Genomic DNA, 25,242 nt, shown 5'->3' on the forward strand with positions numbered 1-25,242 from the left:
TAGTTTTCTTGGTCTCTAGTTTCATATCCCTACGAGCCTAGTCCTTCTAAAATGTCACTCTGTATACAATGGCTAGCTCACTGCTACAGACAATAGCACATTCTGTTTAGTGGGTTATTTTATACACCCCATAAACCAGCCCCAGTGACTCTCTCTCTAAAGTTGTAGGAGCACTTTTTCTCTACCACTCACTTTAGGTGAAGGACCTCCACTTAGACAGTGACTCCTGGCTTCTCCAGCCTTTCACTTCCCCCTCCTTGGAGGGGGAAACAGGGACACCTGAATGGTGAACACAGAAGGAGGGCCAGGCAGGCTTGGCTGAACCCCTTCTCCTGTGGGCAGGATGTATGCTGGTCTGCTTTTGGGGCATGCTCTTGTTGGGGAAGGCCTGTGATTACCTAGTTATGTCAGAAATATTGTTTCATTCTGGGGAAACATATTAGTAAGACCCCATGACAGCTGGTCTTTATGTTCTCTAAATCAGATTGTCAGAATTATAACTAACATACTGGTCTCTCACTTGCTTATCTCCTCTAATTTCTTAATTTGTTCCCTATTCAGGAGGAGAGTAAACTCCAACATCTAATACTGTATCTCACTTGTGAGAATAATTCTAGTCAAAAATCTGTACAAAACTCCTGAATATAAATGCCCTCACCTCACCTTTGTGATAACCTTGTTTCCATTTCTCGTCATAGTCCTTGATGTAAAACAATCTGTCTCAAATCTGAGATCTCTTTCAATTTTTCTCCACTATTCACCTGTACTTTTCATTCAATATTATCTGGTAGAGCTAAATAATTGTATCTTTTAAATGTCAATATCCTCCTTCCAACCAAAGTTTCAGCTTGGAGGGAGTCTTATTAAATATCTCTTTATCTTCAGCATTGTGCCTTGGGCATAAAGTAATCCAAAATTCAATGATACTGTTGTTGGTTTTCAACTGAATACTCAATCTCTTGTCCCTTGCTCTTACTCTCTTACCCTTAGGGATATGAGCAAAATTAGCTGACCAATGTCCAAAAAAAGAAGCAGTGAGAGAAAGAACAAGAAGTGAGGTACAGACCAAAGAGGGAAAAAAGTTAACACCTGGGCACAACATTCAGTATATTTAAAGACAGAGAACTATCCAGAGAGTCATTAGCTAATTGTGACCTGTTCGTATCAAAACCCATTTTCTCCAAGGCCAAGGTAAAACAGAAAAATCTGTGTACAGATTTATACTATGATCATAAAAAATTATGTAAAAGCTACAGCAAGAAAGCAAAGAGACATTTTATTTCTCAGTATTTAGAGCTTCTTCAATCATATGTAATAGTTTACTTAAAGGAAAACTGTAAGTGCTATCTTACTTAGATCAATAATAATAATATAGTATGACTGCAACGGGCTGCAATTAGCCTGCAGGGAATTACCTTCATCTCCCCTTCTTCTACAACCAACTGCCAGTTGGCGTCCCCACCTACATCCTGCAATGAATAGGTCATGTGGTTCTGCACCATCTCTTCAACCTTAAAAAGAAAAACAGAACTGTAAGAATCCACGTCCAATAATCTCTAAAACAGAATGGTATTCAGTTATTTCAGTTCAGAAATGATGTTTTTAGAAAGGTAAGCAACCAAATGCACAAAGGTTAGTAGGTTTTATACAGTGTTGAAGAGTTTTAGTCCACATTCCAGATATCATATCCAGGTTAATGATAGGAAGGAGAAATGTGGGGAAAGAAGGTGCTTCACTCTACTTAACACTGGCCTAATGTCCATCAAGTGACCAAAATATGTGTTTTCTGGAAAAAAGAACTACTCCTTCCTTTCCTACAATATGATATGTATTCTTACAGAGATAATGTCCTAAAGCATAAAATCATGGAGCATTAAGCGTAAAAGGGGCACAAAGAGACCATCTAGTTCAGTGTTTCTGTAGTTAAATACTACACAGAAATATTAGAAAGCTTGTTTGTGTGTCAAGATTTCTCTACAAAAAGAAAATTGTTGTTATTTTACTCAATTCCTCTTTTATCATGAATATAAGCCAACTTAAAAAAATAACCAACTTCTCCATATATCTGATTCCATTTCATTATTCTACATTCTTTCTAAATTTCTAACTAAATTTCTTTTACTAAATTTAAATTGCAACCTCTGCTTTTAACTATCAAATTATCCTGACACATCTTTTATAAATAGAGTCAAATAGTTCTTCCTCCCAGAATCCTCAATCAGATTCATTGGTAAGATCTCATTTAAGTGTTCTCTGGAAACCCTCCTAGTATGAAACATGTTTATAAACAGAAATGAAGTGATAAACAGATTGTTTCTGAAGGAACTGGCACCTTTTCCATCTACACAGTTTCTAAGTCCCACTTTCTTAACTTTTACTCATAATTTTGTTTTATAAAATATTAAAAGAAGGCAGAAAAGAATTGAAAAATACGTACATTAAGCTTCAATTTTAAGATTTATTCCTAAGTTTAACAACTTGTTTTACATAAAGTCTATTACATTCATTAGGGAAATATAAGAACCAGGTTTACATGTATTTTGAATTAAATACATTAATGATTTGGGAGCAGAGCTCTTAAAATTAGTCACTTTGAAGATATCATTTTTCTGCATATAAATAAGGATGTGATGTGTATACCAAGTTTCCTGGATTTCAGAAGGCATTTTTGGCTTCATAATTACTGAAAGTAGTTATGACTAAAAACGTCTCTTTAATTGGCAATGATCATCAGAAAAGTTTTTGGTAATAGTGTGTAGGCTGAAATTCTACAATCTACATTTGTACTAAATAAATCTTACATAGTAACTTATTTCTTTATCCATAATCTTTAACGTGAAGGGTGTTGAGTTAGAGAACTGGAAGAAAATTTAAAACATGACTACTAGTCCATCTATAATTTTATAAAGCCTTAATTAGAAAACATAACTTCAAAGGCTGACTGGGAATAAAATCTTTGTGTCTCTAAAATTCTGAAATCTGCTTTGAGAGGTTCAGGATGACTAATGTAGAATTCCAAGTTACAAATACTACATACCAAAGGTATCTTATTAGAGGAAGAACAGAGCAAGTCCCAGTTAGCATGCACAAATAGAGCTTCCACAGCAGCCTGGCCTAAGGCATTAGTCTGCGGCCACACCACGACTGGGAGATTATTTTGACTGGGAGATTATTTTTAATCACTTTTAGGTTTCAAGATCTTAGAAATCTTTAGATCCAGGTATGTACATACTTTTTTGTAGGCTACTAGGAGTTAAGAACACCTATATTTATCATGAGATTAGAGGTAGAAAGAAATATTTCTCCCAAAGAGGCCCTACTTTAAATGGATTATTTGTTTAAGAAGAATGTTAAGGATTTTATTCTGCTAAAAAAACAAAGAGAGTTCTGTTTAAAAGAACTTTAGTGCCATTTAGCTCTTTTGTTGAAAAAATATGCAGGTAATTTTGTTTCTATTTGGGAGAGTATTCCTAAATTAGTTATTTCAAATGTCTTAAAAATGAGAAGCTGGTTTTGATTTGTGTTTTGATGCAAAAGAAACCAGATTCCACAAATATAAACTGATAGGAAGTAACTTAAGTTTGAAAGTGTATGGTAAATGCATTTAACATTGTCTTGCTAGATAGATGAAGCAACAGAATTCCTATTATAGCTACCACTGCATCTATGGAAAAGTTTTCAGTCTTTTGTCCTCATTTACTTCCTCAAGAGGGCTTGAAAACATCCAACAGAGAAACAAACAGGATGTATTCACTACTGTGCTCCTAGGAGATTAACACAACTAATCAAGTACCGAATTACTGTATTAGCCATGTCTTCAAAGCCTTCACCAAGGAATCTTTATCCATTATGGTATATTCCTTGAAGTAATAATATTAAGGTTACAAAGAAAGGTGACACCAGTAAAATCTCACTGTAATAAATTTTATCTTAAAATATGCAGTAGCAATGTTACTACAGGGGCAATGGCTTGGGCCTTTGTGACCACATTCATATTTCAGATATAAAGATGCTCCATTTACTGTTTCCAGTTACAACTCTATATCAAAAATAAGTGTAACGCTAGGGACCATTAATTGGATGACATGAATAAACATTTGCCCAAATTTCTACCTTATAAGGTTCAAAATCTGATATACTAGAAAATAATGTTACTAGAATTATCTATCACTTAAAAACAAGAAGGGTGAATTTTAGCCTAAGCGTAATTTCAGGAATTGTGTCCTTGGTTTTTTGCACCTTGAGCTGAAAATGGTAAGCTGACATAAACAGCATCTTCATAGCAAATGAACTATGAAAAGACTGGAGATAAAACACATTTGGAGGTGATGGCACTCCAATTCTTACCTTTTCTTTCACTTCACATTTCAATCAGTCAGTATGCCATTTTAGAAGGCTAGCTCTAAAGAAAATTGTCCTTTGATGGCACAAGAAAAGTGTAATGACCAGAAGTCTCAGAAGGACTCAAACAGAGTTTGAACCTCTTTTTCTTATCTATGTGAAAGGAATACAACTATGCTTACTGTTACAGGGTCATAAAGGGATCTGCTGGACACAGTCATTTATTAATAACAAATTAACAGTATACCGTTAACCCAAAAGAAAAATGGTCCAGGATATGAATAGTCAATTCACTGAAAAATGCAAACAGTCAACGAGTAAAAATAACACTTCTAGTCTATCACATTGGCAAATATTAACTAAATTATAATATTCAGTGTCAGGAGAGCAAACAAAACTGACCCGGGAGTGTAGCTAGTTCAACTTCTCTGATGGACAGTCTGGCAATAAGAATAAAAAAGCTTAGGCGTGTGCATGGCCTCTGTCCTAAAACTTCTTCTACAAAAATATTCTAAGAAAATAATTGGATAAATGAAATGTACCAAGATGTATATACAAAGAAGGTGTATATACAGGGAGGCCTAGGTAGCACTATTTATTAAATAATAGAGACTAACTGAAAATAAATGTTCAATATTAGGTGGTAAATCTAACATGCATATTCATACAACAGACAAGGAGATCTAGACCTATATTTACTGATGGGAAGATGGGTCCAATTACAGGTGTTTAAAAACAAAACAAAACAAAAAATGCTAGTTTTTATACAAAACAGTATATATAGAATTATCTACATTGGTAGGAAAAAGCTATTACTGAGGTATGTAATTTTACTTAATATACATATATATGAAAAAAGGATATGTATAAGAATATTAATAGTGATCTATTATTTTAGACTATGTTCTAGTTCAGCTAAATTAGCATTTATCAGCATAAAAGTAATTAGCGATTTCATTTTATATAATAAAAAAGGGAGGGGTGAAATAGAGAATTACCACAACAGTAAAGTTACTAAGGACAAAAGTGGGCAAAAGCTTTACACAGACTTTTTTTTGGCAATGGTAATTCTCATCATACATTAACCTGTAGATGTACTACCCACCCTTTGATTTTCTCTCTTTTTTTTCCAACTAAGGATGCTTTTTATTTTCCTTTGGTCTGTGAGTTGCCACCTTTACATGGTAACTGTGTTATGGAAATAAATGTGGCCAAAAAAATCCATTTGGGAATCTAATTCTTTCCTACTTTCTATACCCTTTCATTTAGGGCTACTTCATTTCCAACACCTGTCCAAAAGATTCATGTGTTACTACTAATTTCCTAGTGCTGTGCTTAGTCGCTCAGTCGTGTCCAACTCTTTGTGACCCTATGGACTGTAGCCTGCTAGGCTCCTCTGTCCATGGGGATTCTCCAGGCAAGAGTACTGGAGTGGGTTGCCATGCACTCCTTCAGGCAGATTCTTTACCAGCTGAGCTACCAGGGAAGCCCAATTTCCTGAGACTCATATATTTTATTTGAAATTATTTTCAGGGGCAATCTCAGTTTTACCTTTAATTATCCTCTTTAAGCAGGACTATGACCATTATATAGCAACAAGAACAAAGTGATCATGAGCCAGGATTTGTATGTAGATGGCACAGCCAAATTAATCAGTAGTTAACTGCCAAGTCTGCTAATGACAACAAACACGTTAGCAAGACGGTCAATACTTAGAGGCCTCAATGCTATTGCTCTTAATTTCCCCTTCGGGCATATAAAAGAGCAGAATAATCAAAAGCTTTTAAAAACAAAACCAGATCAATCATGAGCATTGTACATTAGGAAAAAATACTAGAAAGATTTTTCTCAACTGAGTTACACAAGAAATTAGGTGAAGAAGTAAGCTACATTTGGAAGTTTTGTAAAAATCTGGGCACCTGCTCCTCGACATTTCACTTGTATCTGAAATGTTTTATATACTCTATAACTAAGGTCCAGATCTGGGTTCTGAAGCCCTAATTCTTAGGCACCTATAGACAGTTCAAATTCTTTTCTTGCTCTCATTACATTTTTTTTAATCTATAGCCTGTATATTTCTATATTTTAAGAGAAAATAGTGACCAGTAATGATGTCTTTTAAAGAGTCTGTTATTTTATTATTTCAATGCAAGGTGAAGCTTAGCAAATAAACCAGTCTCCCAGTATTATCCAGTTTGGTCACTCATTTACTGTAAAATAAAAGTCACTATTTTAAAAGCATGCATAAATGAATTAGCCGGAGGTGAGAAATATTGTAATAAATCTGGCTAAGGGTAATTTCTGATGAGAAACTGATATATCTCTTTCCCAAAAATGTTCAAGGAGAAAAAAGCTACAAAAGTCAGAAAAAAATCTGAGTCATAAACAATTTTCTTCTTTATTACATAGTTGAAAACTAATGTAAATTTTATTCATATACCTGGTTTAAACTGATTTTTAAAAATCATTTACTGGAAAACTGAGAGAAAAAAATAATTCAGATAATTTTGATTAGCTCAAAGAAATAATATGACAATGATAAAAGCTCATTTATTGAGCACTTCCTACATACTAGGTTCCAGCTCTAACACAGTCCTAGCTAGATGACAAAAGCAAAGCACAGAGGAGTTAGAAAAGTTGTCAAATATTATGTAGGAAACCAGATTTAAACTTGGTCATTTTGAGTAGAGTTCAGGTTCTTAACATATGATGACATATCACAAACAAAATGCAATCACCATAAAAATACAAGGTTGAATGGCAAGTGTGTAAAGATTAAAAAAATTTTTTAACCTAATGCTGATGCAAAAATATCCTTCTGTTGGTACTTTTGATTTTATTATGAGGGCAGAGATGGCACGCATCCAAATCCCTATCCTAAATTCCTAAATGATGCTGATACTAAATAATTTAAAATCAATTTCCATAGATTTATCATATGGACAGGAATACTCATTTCCAAGGGTAATCTACCTAAGGAAAATACAACCAGTTCAACAAAACTTATAATGGTAATGAGACAAATTTTATTTTAAAAGTTATTTCCCTGGTGAATATATTATGAGATATTTTAAATTATATTGGAAGTGAGACTTGAAACCCACTTTGATGCTATAACATATCCTATAGACCATGTCCACAAAAGTTGCTGAATGCTGTCTGAAGAAACAGATATCACAGGATAGTTTAAAAACCAGATACCTTCTACTAGCTTCAGTTCAATTTGAAGTCTTTCAGGAGTACCTCCTATATGGTGAAATTCCAAGCTATTCACAACAGAGGATACAAAGGGCACATGCATGCCTGACAGAGAAACTATTTAGCAGATAAGGAAGGCTTGTTTAATGCTTGATGTTACTATTTAAAATTCAAACCAAAACAAGTGGCCTAATCAAAAGACTTCTAGGAACTGGGAAAGCAGGCTGAAATATAGCACAGACAGACTCAAGTCCACTCTATACATTCATACAGTACCTGGGAGCTGAATCTGTGAACATCGTCAGAGGCACTGACTAGATCAATGGAAGACATGGAGGAAGAGCGACTATAGGGCTACCAGAGACAGACAAAGAAAAAACCAAGTAATCAGAACAAAGGCGCAACAGAGCATTCAGTACCAACTTCCAAACACAAGATAAAGAAAGAGAACAAAGCACTATATGAAACAGGCTCAGCAGCGAGGGCTGACTTCATGCACCTATTATGTGTAATGCTCCAAAATCCTTCTATAAAGAATGCAGGCTGCCAAAAATACAAAATGGTATCACTTAACCCCAGAGAAAAAAGATTTAATATTGCTGGCCACGTTTCTGGTTAACTGTTTTGGACAAGCCATTCCCTATTCCCCACCCTTCTTTTCCCTTAAATAAGAATGGAAGAACATTACAGTCAGAAGAAGATTTCTAACAGTTTTTGGAGGATGTCTATAGAAGAAAACATGTAATACCAAACAAAAAAAATCTCATTACTTAAATTCAGGAAAATGAAGAAAACTTATGTAACAGGGTAGTTTCATCAACAGTGAAGAATATAGCATATACTTTCAGTAAACTCTGGCATTAGCTTACCTTTTGGACAAATCTATGAGTCCCCACAGAAGAAAAGGCATCTCCAGATGGCATTGAAGTAGACCAATGTAACCTGACCTTTTCACTCTGCGACTAAGAAAGCACATAATTTTAAATAGGAAGGTTACAAAGTGTATTTTGCAACTTAAGAGTGGACAATGTAACATTTAATTACTTAACAGTTTCAGTTCAGTCAGTTCAGTCAATTGCTCAGTCCTGTCTGACTCTTTGCCACCCCATGAATTGCAGCACGCCAGGCCTCCCTGTCCATCACCAACTCCCGGAGTTCACTCAGACTCAGGTCCATAGAGTCAGTGATGCCATCCAGCCATCTCATCCTCTGTCGTCCCCTTCTCCTCCTGCCCTCAATCCAGTATTTATAAATATCTGAATTATGAAGCTACCTCTAAAGACACAAGTCTTGCCAAATCTTGACACTTGATATATCCTGATTTTCTTCTTTCAGATTCCAAAGATACTAACCTTAGACCAAGGATATTGATAATCCCTTGAATATTTCTTTTTTCCAAAGTCTAAAGAAGTTTTCATTGATTCTCTTCAATTCCAACTCAACCACCATACTGATATTCAGTAGAGGAGCATTTTAAGCCAGAAGGGATGATCTGAATCATCCTATCCAAGCACTTGTTTCAAAGATTAGAAAACCAAGGCCCAGAGGATTTAAGCAGTAAGTGTTGAGCTACATAGTGGCAAAACTCAAGGCTAACTTGTCTTGATCTCTTAAACAGTTCAAAACTCTTCCCCAAATAACCCAGATTAAAACAAAAGGAAAAACACAGTGAAGGGGAAAAAACTAACCAAAAAAACCCTAAACACCAAAAAAAACACACCAAATACAAGGATGCTATTTTAGATGCTACATTTTTGGCACCCAAAATGAGAACTCACTTAGGAACTGAAAGTTTTCGAGTTCTGCATGTTAAAAAACGGGAAATGAGATCTATAAAATGAACATGAAAAGCAAACAGCCACTGTTGCAGACGACTTACCTCGGGTAGACAGATCAGTAAATGGGCACTATCAACTTAAAAACAATGCACAACGTGAGAGTTGTGAGCCAAGTTTCACTTGGGGAAAATGAGGACCACAGCCTAGGAAAGAGCATGTCAGATAGCTCTGAGACACTGCTCCAAAGAGGTAGTGAGGGAAGGTCAGCATATTTGTGATTTTGGTGAAGGGGGAGTATATGTAATCAAATGCATTTTTGCATATGTCAGCTAGTCACCAGTAGCAGATATCACCATGAAGGAATTCAGTGAACTGGGCTCATAAAATCACGTCCTAAATATATCTATCTGAAGGCCTATTCTGCCAATTTTCCCAGAGCACAGAGTGCCTCATTCCTCCTCTCCAACCTGTACTCTGTTTAGGGAGTGCTGAAGGACAGCAGCTGCAGCAGCACCTGTGATTTCATCCATATAGAGGCAGGTGGCAAGTGTCCATCTGTAGTTGACAGCATAATAGCCTTCACTGCCTTTAAAATCAAAAGGAATAAACAAGCCAATTTTTCTATGCAAGTTAATTTAGGATATACAACTGACAGACATGACTTCTTTCTAAGATGCTTATAGTCTTGAGAAGAATAACTAAAATTCAAGCATAAGTACCATCTAGTGGTTCAGTTCAGTTCAGTTCAGTTAGTCATATCTCTTTGCAACCCCATGGACTGCAGCACACCAGGCCTCCCAGTCCATCACCAACTGCCAGAGCTGGCTCAAATTCATGTCCATTGAGTCCGTAATGCCATCCAACCATCCCATCCTCTGTCATCCCCTTCTCCTCCTGCCTTCAGGTAGCCAAAGTATTGGAGTTTCAGCTTCAGCATTAGTCCTTCCAATGAACATTCAGGACTGATTTCCTTTAGGATGGACTGGTTGGATCTCCTTGCAGTCTAAGGGACTTGCAAGAGTCTTCTTCAACACCACAGCTCAAAAGCATCAGTTCTTCAGCACTCAGCTTTCTTTATGGTTCAACTCTCACATCCGTACATGACTTCTGGATAAACCACAGCTTTGATTAGACAGACCTTTGCTGGCAAAGCAATCTCTCTGCTTTTTAATATGCTATCTAGGTTGGTCATAACTTTTCTTCCAAGGAGTAAGCGTCTTTAATTTCATGGCTGCAGTCACCATCTGCAGTGATTTTGGAGCCCAAGAAAAGAAAGTCTGTCACTGTTTCTGTTGGTTCCCTATCTATTTGCCATGAAATGATGTGACCAGATATCATGATCTTAGTTTTCTGAATGTTGAGTTTTAAGCCAGCTTTTTCACTCTCCTCTTTCACTTTTATCAAGAGGCTCTTTAGTTCCTCTTTCCTTTCCATCACAAGGGTGGTGTCATCTGCGTATCTAAGGTTACTGATATTTCTCCCAGCAATCTTGATTCCAGCTTGTGCTTCCTCCAGTCCAGCATTTCTCATGATGTACTCTGCATATGAGTTAAATAAGCAGGGTGACATATACAGCCTTAACGTACTCCTTTCCCGATTTGGAATCAGTCCGTTGTTCCGTGTCTAGTCCTAAGTGTTGCTTCTTGACTTGCATACAGATTTTTTAGGAGGCAGGTAAGGTGGTCTGGTAAACCCATCCCTTGAAGAATTTTCCTGTTTGTTGTGATTCACACAGTCAAAGGTTTTAGCGTAGTCAATGAAGCAGAAGTAGATGTTTTTCTGGAACTCTCTTGCTTTTTCGATGATCAAACGGATGTTGGCAATTCGATCTCCTGTTCCTCTGCCTTTTCTAAATCCAGCTTGAACATCTAGAAGTTCTCAGTTCACATACTCTTGAAGCCTGGCTTGGAGAATTTTGACCATTACTTTGCTAGAGTGTGAGATGAGTTCAACTGTGCGGTAGTTTGAGCATTCTTTGGCATTGCCTTTCTTTGGGACTGGAATGACAACTGACATTTTCCAGTCCTGTGGCCACTGCTGAGTTTTCCAAATTTGCTGACATATTGAGTGCAGCACTTTCACAGCATCATCTTTTAGGATTTGAAATAGCTCAACTGGAATTCCATCACTTCCACTAGCTTTGTTTGTAGTAATGCTTCCTAAGACCTACTTGACTTAGCATTCCAGGATGTCTGGTTCTAGGTGAGTGATCACACCATCATGGTTATCTGGGTGATAGAGATGTTTTTTGTATAGTTCTGTGTATTTTTGCCACCTCTTCTTAATACCTTCTGCTTCTGTTAGGTCCATACCATTTCCGTCCTTTATTGTGCCCATCCTTGTATGAAATGTTCCCTTGGTTATCTCTAACTTTCTTGAAGAGATCTCTAGTCTTTCCCATTCTATTGTTTTCCTCTATTTCTTTGCACTGGTCACTTAGGAAGGCTTTCTTATCTCTCCTTGCTATTCTTTGGAACTCTGCATTCAGATGGATATATCTTTCCTTTTCTCCTTTGCATTCTGTGTCTCTTCTTTTCTCAGCTATTTGTAAGGCCTCCTCAGACAACGATTTTTCCTTTTTGTATTTCTTTTTCTTGGGGATGGTTTTCATCACAGCCTCCTGTACAATGTTAGGAACCTAGTGGTAATATATGGTACCATCTAGCGGTAAAACATGGTAACTGCACTGTTGCAGAATTAAGGTAAAGTGAAAAAGTGAAAGAAAGTGAAAGTGCTAGTTGCTCAATCGTGTCTGACTCTTAGGGACCCCATGTACTGTAGCTCACCAGGCTCCTCCATCCATGGAATTCTCCAGACAAGAATACTGGAATGGGCAGCCATTCCCTTCTCCAGGGGAATCTTCCCAACCCGGGGATTGAACCCGGGTCTCCTGCACTGCAGGCAGATTCTTTACCATCTGAGTCACAGGGAAGCCTCTAAAGAAGGTGAAGACCCAAATTAATCTTGAAACTGAGTTGAAGGATATAAGAAATACTTCCCTTCAATTTCCAAGAAGGGGCTTGGCATAACTGCTGTGAATTTAATGATGATAAAACACTAAGCAAAGTTAAAAGTGAGGAAGTAATTATGGTGAAGGTAGTGAAAGCAATAAATGAGTTAACAATAAAAACTGAATGGTACTAACGTAGAAGGAAAACAAATTCTTGGTCATCTTCCTTTCGAATTCATATAGTATTTGGTGATGAAGAGAAATTCAAAGAGACTGTTTTACTCAGAGCAAATATATGCTTTTTATTAATAGAATGATAATAAAATTGGATAATGATAATAGAATTATAATAAAATTGGCTGAGAGAAATATCAATAACCTCAGATATGCAGATGACACCACCCTTATGGCAGAAAGTGAAGAAGAATTAAAGAGCCTCTTGATGAAAGTGAAAGAGGAGAGTGAAATAGCTGGCTTAAAATTCAACATTCAGAAAACTAAGATCATGGCATCCAGTCCCATCATTTCATGGCAAATAGATGGGGAAAAAATGGAAAGAGTGACAGACTTTATTTTTGGGGGGCTCCAAAATCACTGCAGATGGTGACTGCAGCCATGAAATTTAAAGAAGCTTCCTCCTTGGAAGAAAAGCTATGACCAACCTAGACAGGATATTAAAAAGCAGAGATATTACTTTGCCAACAAAGGTCCATCTAGTTAAAGTTATGGTTTTTCCAGTAGTCATGTATGGATGTGAGAGTTGGACTATAAAGAAGGCTGAGTGTCAAAGAATTGATGCTTTTCAACTGTGGTGCTGGAGAAGACTCTTGGGAGTCCCTTGGTCTGCAAGGAGACCCAACCAGTCCATCCTAAAGGAAATCAGTCCTGAATATTTATTCATTGAAGGACTGCTGCTGAAACTGAAACTCTAATACTTTGGCCACCTGATGTGAAGTGACTCATTGAAAAAGACCCTGATGCTGGGAAAGATTGAAGGCGGGAAAAGAAGGGGATGACAGAGGATAAGGTGATTGGGTGGCATCACTGACTCGATGGACATGAGTTTGAGTAAGCTCCGGGAGATGGTGATGGACAGTGAAGCCTGGTGTGCTGCAGTCCATGGGGTCGCAGAGTCTGACACAACTAAATGGCTGGACTGAACTGAAAATTGGATACTTCAAAGAGAACAGGCAGAATATTTCCATTCAATTTCATGTTATTTATGCATGCTTCGTTTAAACAATTATTAGTCTTCTTTCTATTGCCTGAAAATTGATCAATGAAGAAAGTGACTTATAAAGGTTCTTCTATATTTGTAGACTCAATGTAGTTCATTTCTTAGGTTATTAGGATCATGATTTCAAATTCTATTTATATGAAATATACATCAAGGATTTAAAAAAAATTTTTTAATTTACATACCTGTTCTTCTATTTTATCTTGTCTGTCAAGAGCAGCTTCAACAGCATCAAAGAACTCCTCTTCATTAATCAAACTGTTTGGGCCTTCCTGTTTAGACACACGGAGGGAGGAAAAAAAGCAGTTGATTCAAGAAAACAGAAAACAGTGATAGTCCTGGCATTAACTCTCGGAGAAAATTTAAAAGTGAGCCGTCAAACATTTTGGAACCAGTTAGTACACTAAGGTAATACACAGATGAACAACATATGTTCTATGCAAAACCTCTAGTGTTACAATTAATTCACTCACTTGGTACTCAAATACTTACTATATATTCACCAAGACTGTGTTAGGGCAGATACAGTTTAACGGGGCTGGTGAACTGCATGGCCAATTCTAGTCCACTGTCTACTTTCAGAATGGCCTTTAAGCTCAGCATTTCATTTTTAAGTGGCTGAGAAACAAGAGAGTAACATTTCAAAGAATTCCCTGGTGGGCCAGTGGTTAGGACTCTGCACTCGCCCTGACGAAGGTCCGAGTTCAATCTCTGGTTGGAAAAGTAAGACCCCACAAGTGGAGCGGTGTGCCCCCAAGCCCAAATCATGACATGGGAATTGTATGAGATTAGAGCTTTACTGGGACATAATCACGCCCATTCATTCATAGACTGTCCGTGTCGGCTTTCATGCTACAGTGGCAGAGCTGAGTACCTGTGATGTGAGTACTTGTCAGAAACCATATAGAATTGCAGGGAGGTTTTAAGTACAAAGTTGCAGAAGGTCTATAGCCAATGAAAAGTACCAACAGGGTTTCTGAAGGGGATCTTCGTAAGCAAAGACAATTACGTCATAGAGAAAGAAAAGCTGAACTGATGCTTGAAAGCCTGCTTAGGACAGTAAAGCAGTGGCTCTCAATCACTTGAGGAACTGCCTGGGGAACTTATTAAAATGAAAAGTCCCAGGCCCCAATTCACAGAAATTACTTTTCAGTAGGTCTTGGGTAGAGCCAGGAGTATGCATGTTAATAAGTCCTCCAAGTAGTTCTAATGCAAGTAGAACCTCAGCTACATCACAAGATAAAAATACAAAGAATAACAGCAAAATGGAAACAAGCAAGGTATGTACATATCTTGCGGTGATAAAACACATTTAAGTGGACTGAACAACAAGTAGACTATAAGCAGAATAACAGTGCTATTGGGGTCCAGAGTAGGCTACCCCATGGTTCTTAATGGCATATTGAGTATTTTGAATTAAAGTTACATAAGAAATGGCCGAGGCAAGAGGAACACTCTGACACTCCAGTCTCCCTGAAAACAGGAAACAAATCTCATGTGAAATGTGCATTCCCTGCATCCAGAGGTTGCTTTGTTGTTGCTGTTTAGCTGCTAAGTCGTGTGACTTCCAATCCCATGGATTATAGCCCGCCAGACTCCTTTGTCCATGGAATTTTCCAGGCAAGGATATTGGAGTACGTTGCGATTTCTTCCTCCAGGGGACCTTTCTGACTCAGGGATCAAGCCCTGGTGGATTCTTTACTACTGAGCCACCGTCCGAGGCCCTATCATCCTATCAATTCCTCAAAAATTTATTGTTTCTTTGTTGAATGAGCATAAAAGCTGGCTGCTTTGGCCTCTTTTTAGGTCCCATTTCTGTGAGACTCCGCCATGCAGATGAATTAAAATTTGTTTTTCTCTTATTAATCTGTCTCATGTCAATTTTATTATTAGTCCAGCCACAAGAACTCAAGGAGGTTAGAGGGGGAATATTCCTCTCCCCAGCAGCTTCATATTATGGTTAAACTGAAGGCTAAAAAGGCAGGCTTGGGTTTAAGTTTCCTAAATTTTTAAATATACAAAATAAGACAAATGAACTATTGTGGGTCTGTCTGGAATCTTTCCAATTAAGACTGAAAATTCCAAGTCGCCACAACTCCATTAAAAAGCCTGTAGTAACTCATCCCTACCCTGCCACAGCCTGGGGCCCCACAAGAAGAGCGGGAGGAACTGTGCTCTAGCGCTTGTTATTTGGCACAGGCATATTAGAAATCCTGATTCAGTGCAACAGTTCTAGAGGGTCATGAAAGTCACTTCAAAACCCCCCTGAACTTTTTAATTTAACTACAACACACATAAAAGTACACATCTCAATGAATTACCAAAATATCTGTTTGGCACGTGGATTATTCTGAGCTAGCTAAAAACAAACAAAGGCCTGAAAGATTCAGGAAGAAATTTTGATTTTCCCCTCTCAGGATCTAAAAAAGTTTTAGATAAAGTTTCTGTGCCGAGAACACAGTAATCACTAGAGAAATCTGCACGGAATGTGGGCTAGATGTTATGAGGGAAACTCAGCAGAATCTAGAGACCAGAGACGGCAGTGTGCCACACTTTCTTTACCAAACATCTGCTTTTCCATCTTCATGTGAATTACCTTACCTGTCTTTTAAGCTCCAAACCACTATGTCCCCATCTTTTGCCTTTAGCTGAAGATGCTATTTAAGGTGAGAGTTTCGGCCATTTTGGGGAGTTACTCAGTTTCCCTGGATTTCTCCCACACAGACATATCATTAAACCCTGATTTTCTCCTGTTAATCTGTCCTGTGTCAATTTAATTTGTCAATTTAATTTTTTTAGATGAGCCAGAAAAAACAAAGAAAGGTAGAGGAAGATTTATTCTTCCCTAACATAACCATCTAATGACCAGCTATATCATGAAAAAGGGTCCTGCAGGACGCCCTTTATAAAGCCAAAACATTTCAGACACTCAAATGTCAACAGCATCACTTTGGTCTCTGTTGATGTTACAAAACCATAAAATAGCCAAAATCTATTCTGAACTCAAAGGTTTTCTAATGATTTTTAAATTCTACTGATCATAACCACATCTATACTTTAAGAAGTTGTAATGCTCATTCAATCTATTCAAGAGTCAGAGTCTCAGGAGTCTACCAATTGGGAACTACAGTGTTAAAAATCTGAGAAAGAACTGGAATAAATTTTCCTTTATTAAAATACTTAAGTTCTCACTGCAAAAAAAAAAAAAAAAATTGTAAAAATGTACGGTGATAGATACTGTGATCACATTACAGCATATATGTATATTAAAAGTTGCTCAGTCATGTCCGACTCTGTGACCCCATGGACTATACACTCCAAGGAATTCTCCAGGCCAGAATACTGGCGGAGGTAGCTTTTCCTTCTCCAGGGATCGAACCTAGGTCTCCCACACTGCAGGCAGATTCTTTACCAGCTGAGCCACAAGGGAAGCCCAAGAATACTGGAGTGGGTAGCCCATCCCTTCTCCAGCAGATCTTCCTGAGCCAGGAATTGAACCAGGGTCTCCTGCATTGCAGGTGGAGTCTTTACCAACTGAGCTATCAATTCAGTTCAGTTGACTTGCTCAGTCATGTCTGACTTATTGCAACCCCATGAATCACAGCACGCCAGGCCTCCCTGTCCATCATCAACTCTCGGAGTTTACCCAAACTCATGTCCATTGAGTCGGTGATGCCATCCAGCCATCTCATCCTGTCGTCCCCTTCTTCTCCTGTCCCCAGTCCCTCCCAGCATCAGGGTCTTTTCCAATGAGTCAACTTTTCGCATGAGGTGGCCAAAGTACTGGAGTTTCAGCTTCAGCTTCAGTCCTTCCAATGAACACCTAGGACTGATCTCCTTTAGGATGGACTGGTTGGATCTCCTTGCAGTCCAAGGGACTCTCAAGAGTCTTCTCCAACACCACACTTCAAAAGCATCAATTCTTCGTCACTCAGCTTTCTTCACAGTCCAACTCTCACATCCATACATGACCACTGGAAAAACCATAGCTTTGACCAGATGGACCTGTGTTGGCAAAGTAATGTCTCTGCTTCTTAATATGTTATCTAGGTTGGTCATAACTTTCCTTCCAAGGAGTAGGCGTCTTTTAATTTCATGGCTGCAATCACCATCTGCAGTGATGGAAGCCCATATATGTGTGTGTGTGTGTGTGTGTGTGTACCAAAGCATTACATTGTACACCTTAAACTTACACAATGTTATATGTTAATTATATTTCAACTAAGTTGTAAATAAATAAATGTCCTCTGAAGTAAAAACAAAAAACTTAACTTTTCTATCTCATTAAGCTTGCCAAGGGAAAGAGCTATTTATTGCTAAGTCTATGGGACACTGCAGAGTCTTTATCTTACTTGACCTATTAGTAGAGTTTCTTATGCTAAGGATCTTCATTGGTGCCATCATCCTCCTCAGTTCAGTCAGTTCAGCTGCACACTTGTGTCTGACTTGGTGACCTCATGGACTGCAGCACGCCAGGCCTCCCTGTCCATCACCAACTCCTGGAGCTTGCTCAAACTCATGTCCATCAAATTGGTGATGCCATCCAACCATCTTATCCTGTCATCCCCTTCTCCTCCCGCCTTCAATCTTTCCCAGCATCAGGGTCTTTTCTGAGTCAGTTCTTCCCATCAGGTGGCCACAGTATTGGAGCTTCAGCTTCAGCATCAGTCCTTCCAATGAATATTCAGGACTGATTTCCTTTAGGATGGACTGGTTGGATCTCCTTGTAGTCCAAGGGACTCTTAGAAGTCTTCTCCAACACCACAGTTCAAAAGCATCAATTGTCCAGCACTCAGCTTTCTTTATAGTCCAACTCTCACATCCATACATGACTAGTGGAAAAACCACAGCTTTGACTACATGGACCTTTGTTGACAAAGTAATGTCTCTACTTTTTAATACGCTGTCTAGGTTTGTCATAGCTTTCCTCTGAGATTTGTAATTTCCCAGTCCTCTTAGGCTTCCCAGGTGGCTCTACTGGTAAAGAATTTGCTTGCCAATGCAGGAGACATAAGAGAACAGGGTTCAATCCCTGGGCTGGGCAGATCCTCAGGAGGAGGGTACAGCAACTCACTTCAATATTCATACTTAGAGAATCCCATGGACAGAGAAGCCTGGTAGGCTATGGTCCATGGACAGAGGAGCCTGGTGGGTTATGTAGTCTGTAGGGTCACAAAGGATCAGACATGACTGAAGCAACTTAGCATGCACTTGGGCTTCCCAGGTGACACCATCTGGGAATGCACCAGCCAATGCAGAAGACACAGGTTCATCCTTGGGTCAGGAAGATCCCTTGGAGTAGGGGAATGGCAACACACTCTAGTATTCTTTGCCTAGAAAATTCCATGGACAGAGGAGCCTGGTGGGCTATAGTCCATGGGGTTGCAAAGAGTTGGACACAACTAAGCATTCGCCTATGTACTGGGAAAAGTAAGCACTTTTTCGGGTTCCTGAGCAGGTTTCTCCTCTGTCTACTCCGTAAATGTGAGTGCTCCTCAGGGTTCCACCTTTGCTCTCCCCACAGCATTCTTACTATTTCTATGACTTCAGTCATCATCTGAAGATTCCCAAGTTCACAGCCTGTCATTTCACTCCTAACTGTAGATCTTTACATCTAATAATACATAAGATAGACTCCTCATGTGAATGTTTCAACTTCCATGCACCAGGTCTAAAACCTGTTCTTCTTCCCTCTCCACATCAATCTGTCTAAGGCAGAAACCTGGGCCTGTTCTTGAATTCCTTTTTTCTCTCATTCAGTTACCACATACTACTTTCCAAATATCTGATTTGTCCATGAACATTCCTGCTGTTCTATCCGAATTCAGTTCAGTTCAGTTCAGTCGCTCAGTCGTGTCCGACTCTTTGAGACCCCATGAATCGCAGCATGCCAGGCCTCCCTGTCCATCACCAACTCCCGGAGTTCACTCAGACTCACGTCCATCACGTCAGTGATGCCATCCAGCCATCTCATCCTCTGTCGTCCCCTTCTCCTCCTGCCCCCAATTTCTCCCAGCATCAGAATCTTTTCCAATGAGTCAACTCTTCGCATGAGGTGGCCAAAGTACTGGAGTTTCAGCTTCAGCATCATTCCTTCCGAAGAAATCCCAGGGTTGATCTCCTTCAGAATGGACTGGTTGGATCTCCTTGCAGTCCAAGGGACTCTCAAGAGTCTTCTCCAACACCACACTTCAAAAGCATCAATTCTTCGGCGCTCAGCCTTCTTCACAGTCCAACTCTCACATCCATACATGACCACAGGAAAAATCATAGCCTTGATTAGATGGACCTTTGTTGGCAAAGTAATATCTCTGCTTTGGAATATGCTATCTAGGTTAGTCATAACTTTCCTTCCAAGGAGTAAGCGTCTTTTAATTTCATGGCTGCAGTCATCATCTGCAGTGATTTGGGAGCCCAAAAAATAAAGTCTGACACTGTTTCCCCATCTACTTCCCATGAAGTGATGGGACCAGATGCCATGATCTTCGCTTTCTGAATGCTGAGCTTTAAGCCAACTTTTTCACTCTCCACTTTCGCTTTCATCAAGAGGCTTTTTAGTTCCTCTTCACTTTCTGCCATAAGGGTGGTGTCATCTGCATATCTGAGGTGATTGATATTTCTCCCGGCAATCTTGATTCCAGCTTGTGTTTCTTCCAGTCCGGCGTTTCTCATGATGTACTCTGCATATAAGTTAAATAAGCAGGGTGACAATATACAGCCTTGACATACTCCTTTTCCTATTTGGAACCAGTCTGTTGTTCCATGTCCAGTTCTAACTGTTGCTTCCTGACCTGCATTACAGATTTTTCAAGAAGCAGGTCAGATGGTCTGGTATTCCCATCTCTTTCAGAATTTTCCACAGTTTATTGTGATCTACACAGTCAAAGGCTTTGGCATAGTCCATAAAACAGAAATAGATGTTTTTCTGGAACTCTTGTGCTTTTTCCATGATCCAGTGGATGTTGGCGATCTGATCTCTGGTTCCTCTGCCTTTTCTAAAACCAGCTTGAACATCAGGAAGTTCACGGTTCACATATTGTTGAAGCCTGGCTTGGAGAATTTTGAGCATTACTTTACCAGCATGTGAGATGAGTGCAATTGTGCCGTAGTTTGAGCATTCTTTGGCATTGCCTTTCTTTGGCACTGGAATGAAAACGGACCTTTTCCAGTCCTGTGGCCACTGCTGAGTTTTCCAAATTTGCTGGCATATTGAGTGCAACACTTTCACAGCATCCTCTTTCAGGATTTGAAAGAGCTCAACTGGAATTCCATCACCTCCACTAGTTTTGTTCGTAGTGATGCATTCTAAGGCCCACGTGACTTCACATTCCAGGATGTCTGGCTCTAGATGAGTGATCACACCATCGTGATTAACTTGGCCGTGAAGCTCTTTTTTGTACAGTTCTTCTGTGTATCCTTGCCACCTCTTCTTAATATCTTCTGCTTGTGTTAGGTCTATACCATTTCTGTTCTTTATCAAGCCCATCTTTGCATGAAATGTTCCCTTATATCTCTAATTTTCTTGAAGAGATCTCTAGTCTTTCCCATTCTGTTGTTTTGCTCTATTTCTTTGCACTGATCGCTAAGGAAGGCTTTCTTATCTCTCCTTGCTATTCTTTGGAACTCTGCAGTCAGATGCTTATATCTTTCCTTTTCTCCTTTGCTTTTTGCTTCTCTTCTTTTCACAGCTATTTGTAAGGCCTCCCCAGACAGCCATTTTGCTTTTCTGTATTTCTTTTCCATGGGGATGGTCTTGATCCCTGTCTCCCGTACAATGTCACGAACCTCATTCCATAGTTCATCAGGCACTCTATCAGATCTAGGCCCTTAAATCTATTTCTCACTTCCACTGTATAATCATAAGGGATTTGATTTCGGTCATACCTGAATGGTCTAGTGGTTTTCCCGATTTTCTTCAATTTAAGTCTGAATTTGGTAATAAGGAGTTCATGATCTGAGCCACGGTCAGCTCCTGGACAGAATGTGGTCCATTGGAGAAGGGAATGGCTAACCACTTCAGTATTCTTGCCTTGAGAACCCCATGAACAGTATGAAAAGGCAAAATGATAGAATATTGAAAGAGGAACTCCCCAGGTCAGTAGGTGCCCAATATGCTACTGCAGATCAGTGGAGAAATAACTCCAGAAAGAATGAAAGGATGGAGCCAAAGCAAAAACAATACCCAGCTGTGGATGTGACTGGTGATAGAAGCAAGGTCCGATGCTATAAAGAGCAATATTGCATAGGGACCTGGAATGTCAGGTCCATGAATCAAGGCAAATTGGAAGTGGTCAAACAAGAGATGGCAATAGTGAATGTTGACATTCTAGGATTCAACGAACTAAAATGGACTGGAATGGGTGAATTTAACTCAGATGACCATTATATCTACTACTGCAGGCAGGAATCCCTCAGAAGAAATGGAGTAGCCATCATGGTCAACAAAAGAGTCCCGAAATGCAGTATACTTGGATGCAATCTCAAAAAGGACAGAATGATCTCTGTTTGTTTCCAAGGCAAACCATTCAATATCACAGTAATCCAAGTCTATGCCCCAACCAGTAATGCTGAAGAAGCTGAAGTTGAACGGTTCTATGAAGACCTACAAGATCTTTTAGAACTAACACCCAAAAAAGATGTCCTTTTCATTATAGGGGACTGGAATGCAAAAGTAGGAAGTCAAGAAACACCTGGAGTAACAGGCAAATTTGGCCTTGGAGTACAGAATGAAGCAGGGCAAAGGCTAATAGAGTTTTGCCAAGAAAATGCACTGGTCATAACAAACACCCTCTTCCAACAACACAAGAGAAGACTCTACACATGGACATCACCAGATGGTCAACACGGAAATCAGACTGATTATATTCCTTGCAGCCAAAGATGGAGAAGCTCCATACAGTCAACAAAAACAAGACCAGGAGCTGACTGTGGCTCAGATCATGAACTCCTTGTTACCAAATTCAGACTTAAATTGAAGAAACTAGGGAAATCCAAATTTAAGCTACCTTCAATTCTTACCTCTAATACCGAGAGAGTCTCCAAGCCCTTAGTCACAAGTGTCATCTTCAGTCTACTCTCTTCACTGCAGGAAGCAGGAATGACTTTCTAAACTGTAGATCTGGAAAGTTCCTGTACCTCAAACCCATTGCCTGAGGCAGATTTTTGCAGCCAGTCTTGCCACTCCCTACTTTGGACAGGCCCCACCCTCCACATATAAGTTCCTTGTTTTACCCTGGGGCAAAATGCTCTCTTTTCTTTCTGGGTCTTCAAATGTTTTCTTTTCAGCACCTACAAGCAAACACTTTCCAGTCTATCCACTTGGTTAACAAATACTAAGCTCAGTCCTTCTTAAGGTTTTAGCTCAGATGTTACTACACCTGGAAGCCATCCCTGACTTAATATCCTCCCAGTGTTAAAGTGTTCCATAACGAACATTTTTCTAATCACCCATTAACTACTCTGTGTTCCCATTATATATGTACTTAGTCGGATTCCCCAGCAGCTTAGTGGTAAAGAACCCACCTGCCAATTCAGGAGACACAGGTTCAATCCCTGGGTCAGGAAGATCCCCTGGAGAAGGAAACAGCAACCTATTCCAGTACTCTTGCTTAGGAAATCCCATAGACAGAGGAAACTGGCAGGCTATAGTCCACCAGGTTGCAAAGAGTCAGACATGACTTACTGACTAAACAACAACAAAGTCCTTGGGCAGGATCCTTGTTTGTCTTATTCTTAAAATATCACCCATGCCCAGCAGGGCTTCCCTGATGGCTCACCTGGTAAAGAATCCACCTGTAATGCAGGAGACCTAGGTTTGATCCCTGGGATGGGAAGATCCCCTGGAGAAGGGAAAGGCTACTCACTCCAGTATTCTGGCCTGGAGAATCCCATGGACTGTATAGTCCATGGGGTTGCAAAGAGTCGGACACAACTGAATGACTTTCACTTTCAGTGTTTATAAAACCGAGATGAATGATGATGACGATAATGGGCTTTTAAAATTTCATTCATGATTTTAAAGTGTTTGCTTGTTCACTTTTATGCCTAGCAGTGTCTTGTGTTACTTAAATCTTAAGGAATGGATTTAAGATTATAATTTCTGAGGCTGCAGATGACAGAAACAGCTAAATCTTTGTTCAATAACTAGAACACTGAATGTTTGATAAGAACAAAACAAAGTCAAAGTTTGAATTAGTGTCTAAAATCCAGTGGCTCAAAACTTGAAAAGGAGAAAAATGTGTAAGAACAGGCACTAGTTTAAGGATTATATAACTTGAAACTACAGGGATTTGACGTAAAATTCGTATTTTATGACAAGATAAAAATTTAAACATAGAAAAAAACTTTTCTCTGCCCTTTGGCCCACCTTTCCCCTCCATTATTTATTGTATATCTGCATTATGCATCATGACCAAATCTTCCCCATCAGGAAAAATACCTGCCTAAGGGCTTCCTTTGGAAAAGGCAATGGCACCCCACCCCAGTACTCTTGCCTAGAAAATCCCATGGACGGAGGAGCTTGGTAAGCTGCAGTCCATGGGGTCGCTAAGAGCTGGACACAACTGAGCTACTTCACTTTCACTTTTCACTTTGCCTGGAGAATCCCAGGGACGGGGGAGCCTGGTGGGCTGCCATCTATGGGGTTGCACAGAGTCGGACATGACTGAAGTGACTTAGCAGCAAGGGCTTCCTTGATGGCTCAGCTGGTAAAGAATCTGCCTGCAATGCAGGAGACCTGGGTTCGACCCCTGGGTTGGGAAGATCCCCTGGAGAAGGGAATGGCTACCTACTCCAGGATTCTGGCCTGGAGAATTCCATGGACTGTATAGACCACGGGGTCGCAAAGAGTAGGACATGACTGAGTAACTTTCACTTTTCAATCCTAACGCAATAGTTTCCTAGTATCAACAAGACAACTCCTAAAAAGATAAACTTCTTTCTTGATCCTGTAAGGCATCACATGACATCACTTTATTCCTATAGAACTGGGTTGCACAAACTGTCGATATTACATCATTTTATGTACTGCTCCCGTCTCAAGTTACACTACTGTGCTTTGACTTCTAATGGGCAGAACAGTTCTCCTCAATTTGGCTTGAATACAATTTTCCATTTCTTTCTCAGATAGACTGATTAATTTTTATCAACATGCATGGTTTAGCTGGCAGGATGTCAGAGATGCCTACTAAATGACACTTGGGAGTCCACGCAGAACCCATGCTCAGTGACAAGCATGGGCCTACAGAGCCCCACCAGCTTACCAGGACTCCTCAGTTCTGGTGAGCTCTCCTAGAATCCCATCTCATAGTCTGAATGATGATCCTGAAAATTTTATTCATGCTATTTCACTTAAGATTTGGAGTCTCAAGGGGCACTTGTGCACTTCTTAAGCAGGACCTAGGGATTCTGGACAAGGGTCCCAGGGAAACACAGATGGCTGGGTATTTGTTAAATTTGGCTTAAATTAAAAAAAAAAAAAAAAAAAAGGTTGATATATGGGCTGAACAAAGCTTTTGTTAGTGAAATGAGAGAATGAATTACTCAGCTCTGAGAATAAGGGAGCTCCACTACAATCATTAAGTAAATTAAGTAAACACTACTCATGGGGGGAACTGAGGGGAAGCACAAGCGAGGCTGATCACCTATGGTCCGGGCACCAGTGGTAGCTGCAGGCTGTCACAGGGAGAACCACGCCCTGCGAGGTGAGCTCCTTGGGGCCAGACTCAGAACAAGCACAC

General features: G+C 39.5%; 1 protein-coding gene across 2 annotated transcripts in view; it reads right to left on the reverse strand.

Moving 5' to 3' along the window:
* CERT1 (ceramide transporter 1) overlaps positions 1–25,242 on the reverse strand; it is a 129,047-nt gene that overhangs the window by 12,723 nt on the left and 91,082 nt on the right. Inside the window, exons 10-13 of one of the 2 annotated variants that reach the window (XM_055536591.1) lie at positions 13,690–13,776; positions 8,409–8,501; positions 7,816–7,893; positions 1,416–1,511 (exon numbers count right to left, since the gene is read on the reverse strand). In XM_055536591.1, the coding sequence (XP_055392566.1) occupies positions 1,416–1,511; positions 7,816–7,893; positions 8,409–8,501; positions 13,690–13,776 (354 nt within the window). The remainder of the gene's footprint in view (positions 1–1,415; positions 1,512–7,815; positions 7,894–8,408; positions 8,502–13,689; positions 13,777–25,242) is intronic. The other variant, XM_055536592.1, reaches the window with a different exon arrangement.

Source organism: Bubalus kerabau, chromosome 10, assembly GCF_029407905.1.
Source record: "Bubalus kerabau isolate K-KA32 ecotype Philippines breed swamp buffalo chromosome 10, PCC_UOA_SB_1v2, whole genome shotgun sequence".
NCBI lineage: Eukaryota > Metazoa > Chordata > Mammalia > Artiodactyla > Bovidae > Bubalus > Bubalus kerabau.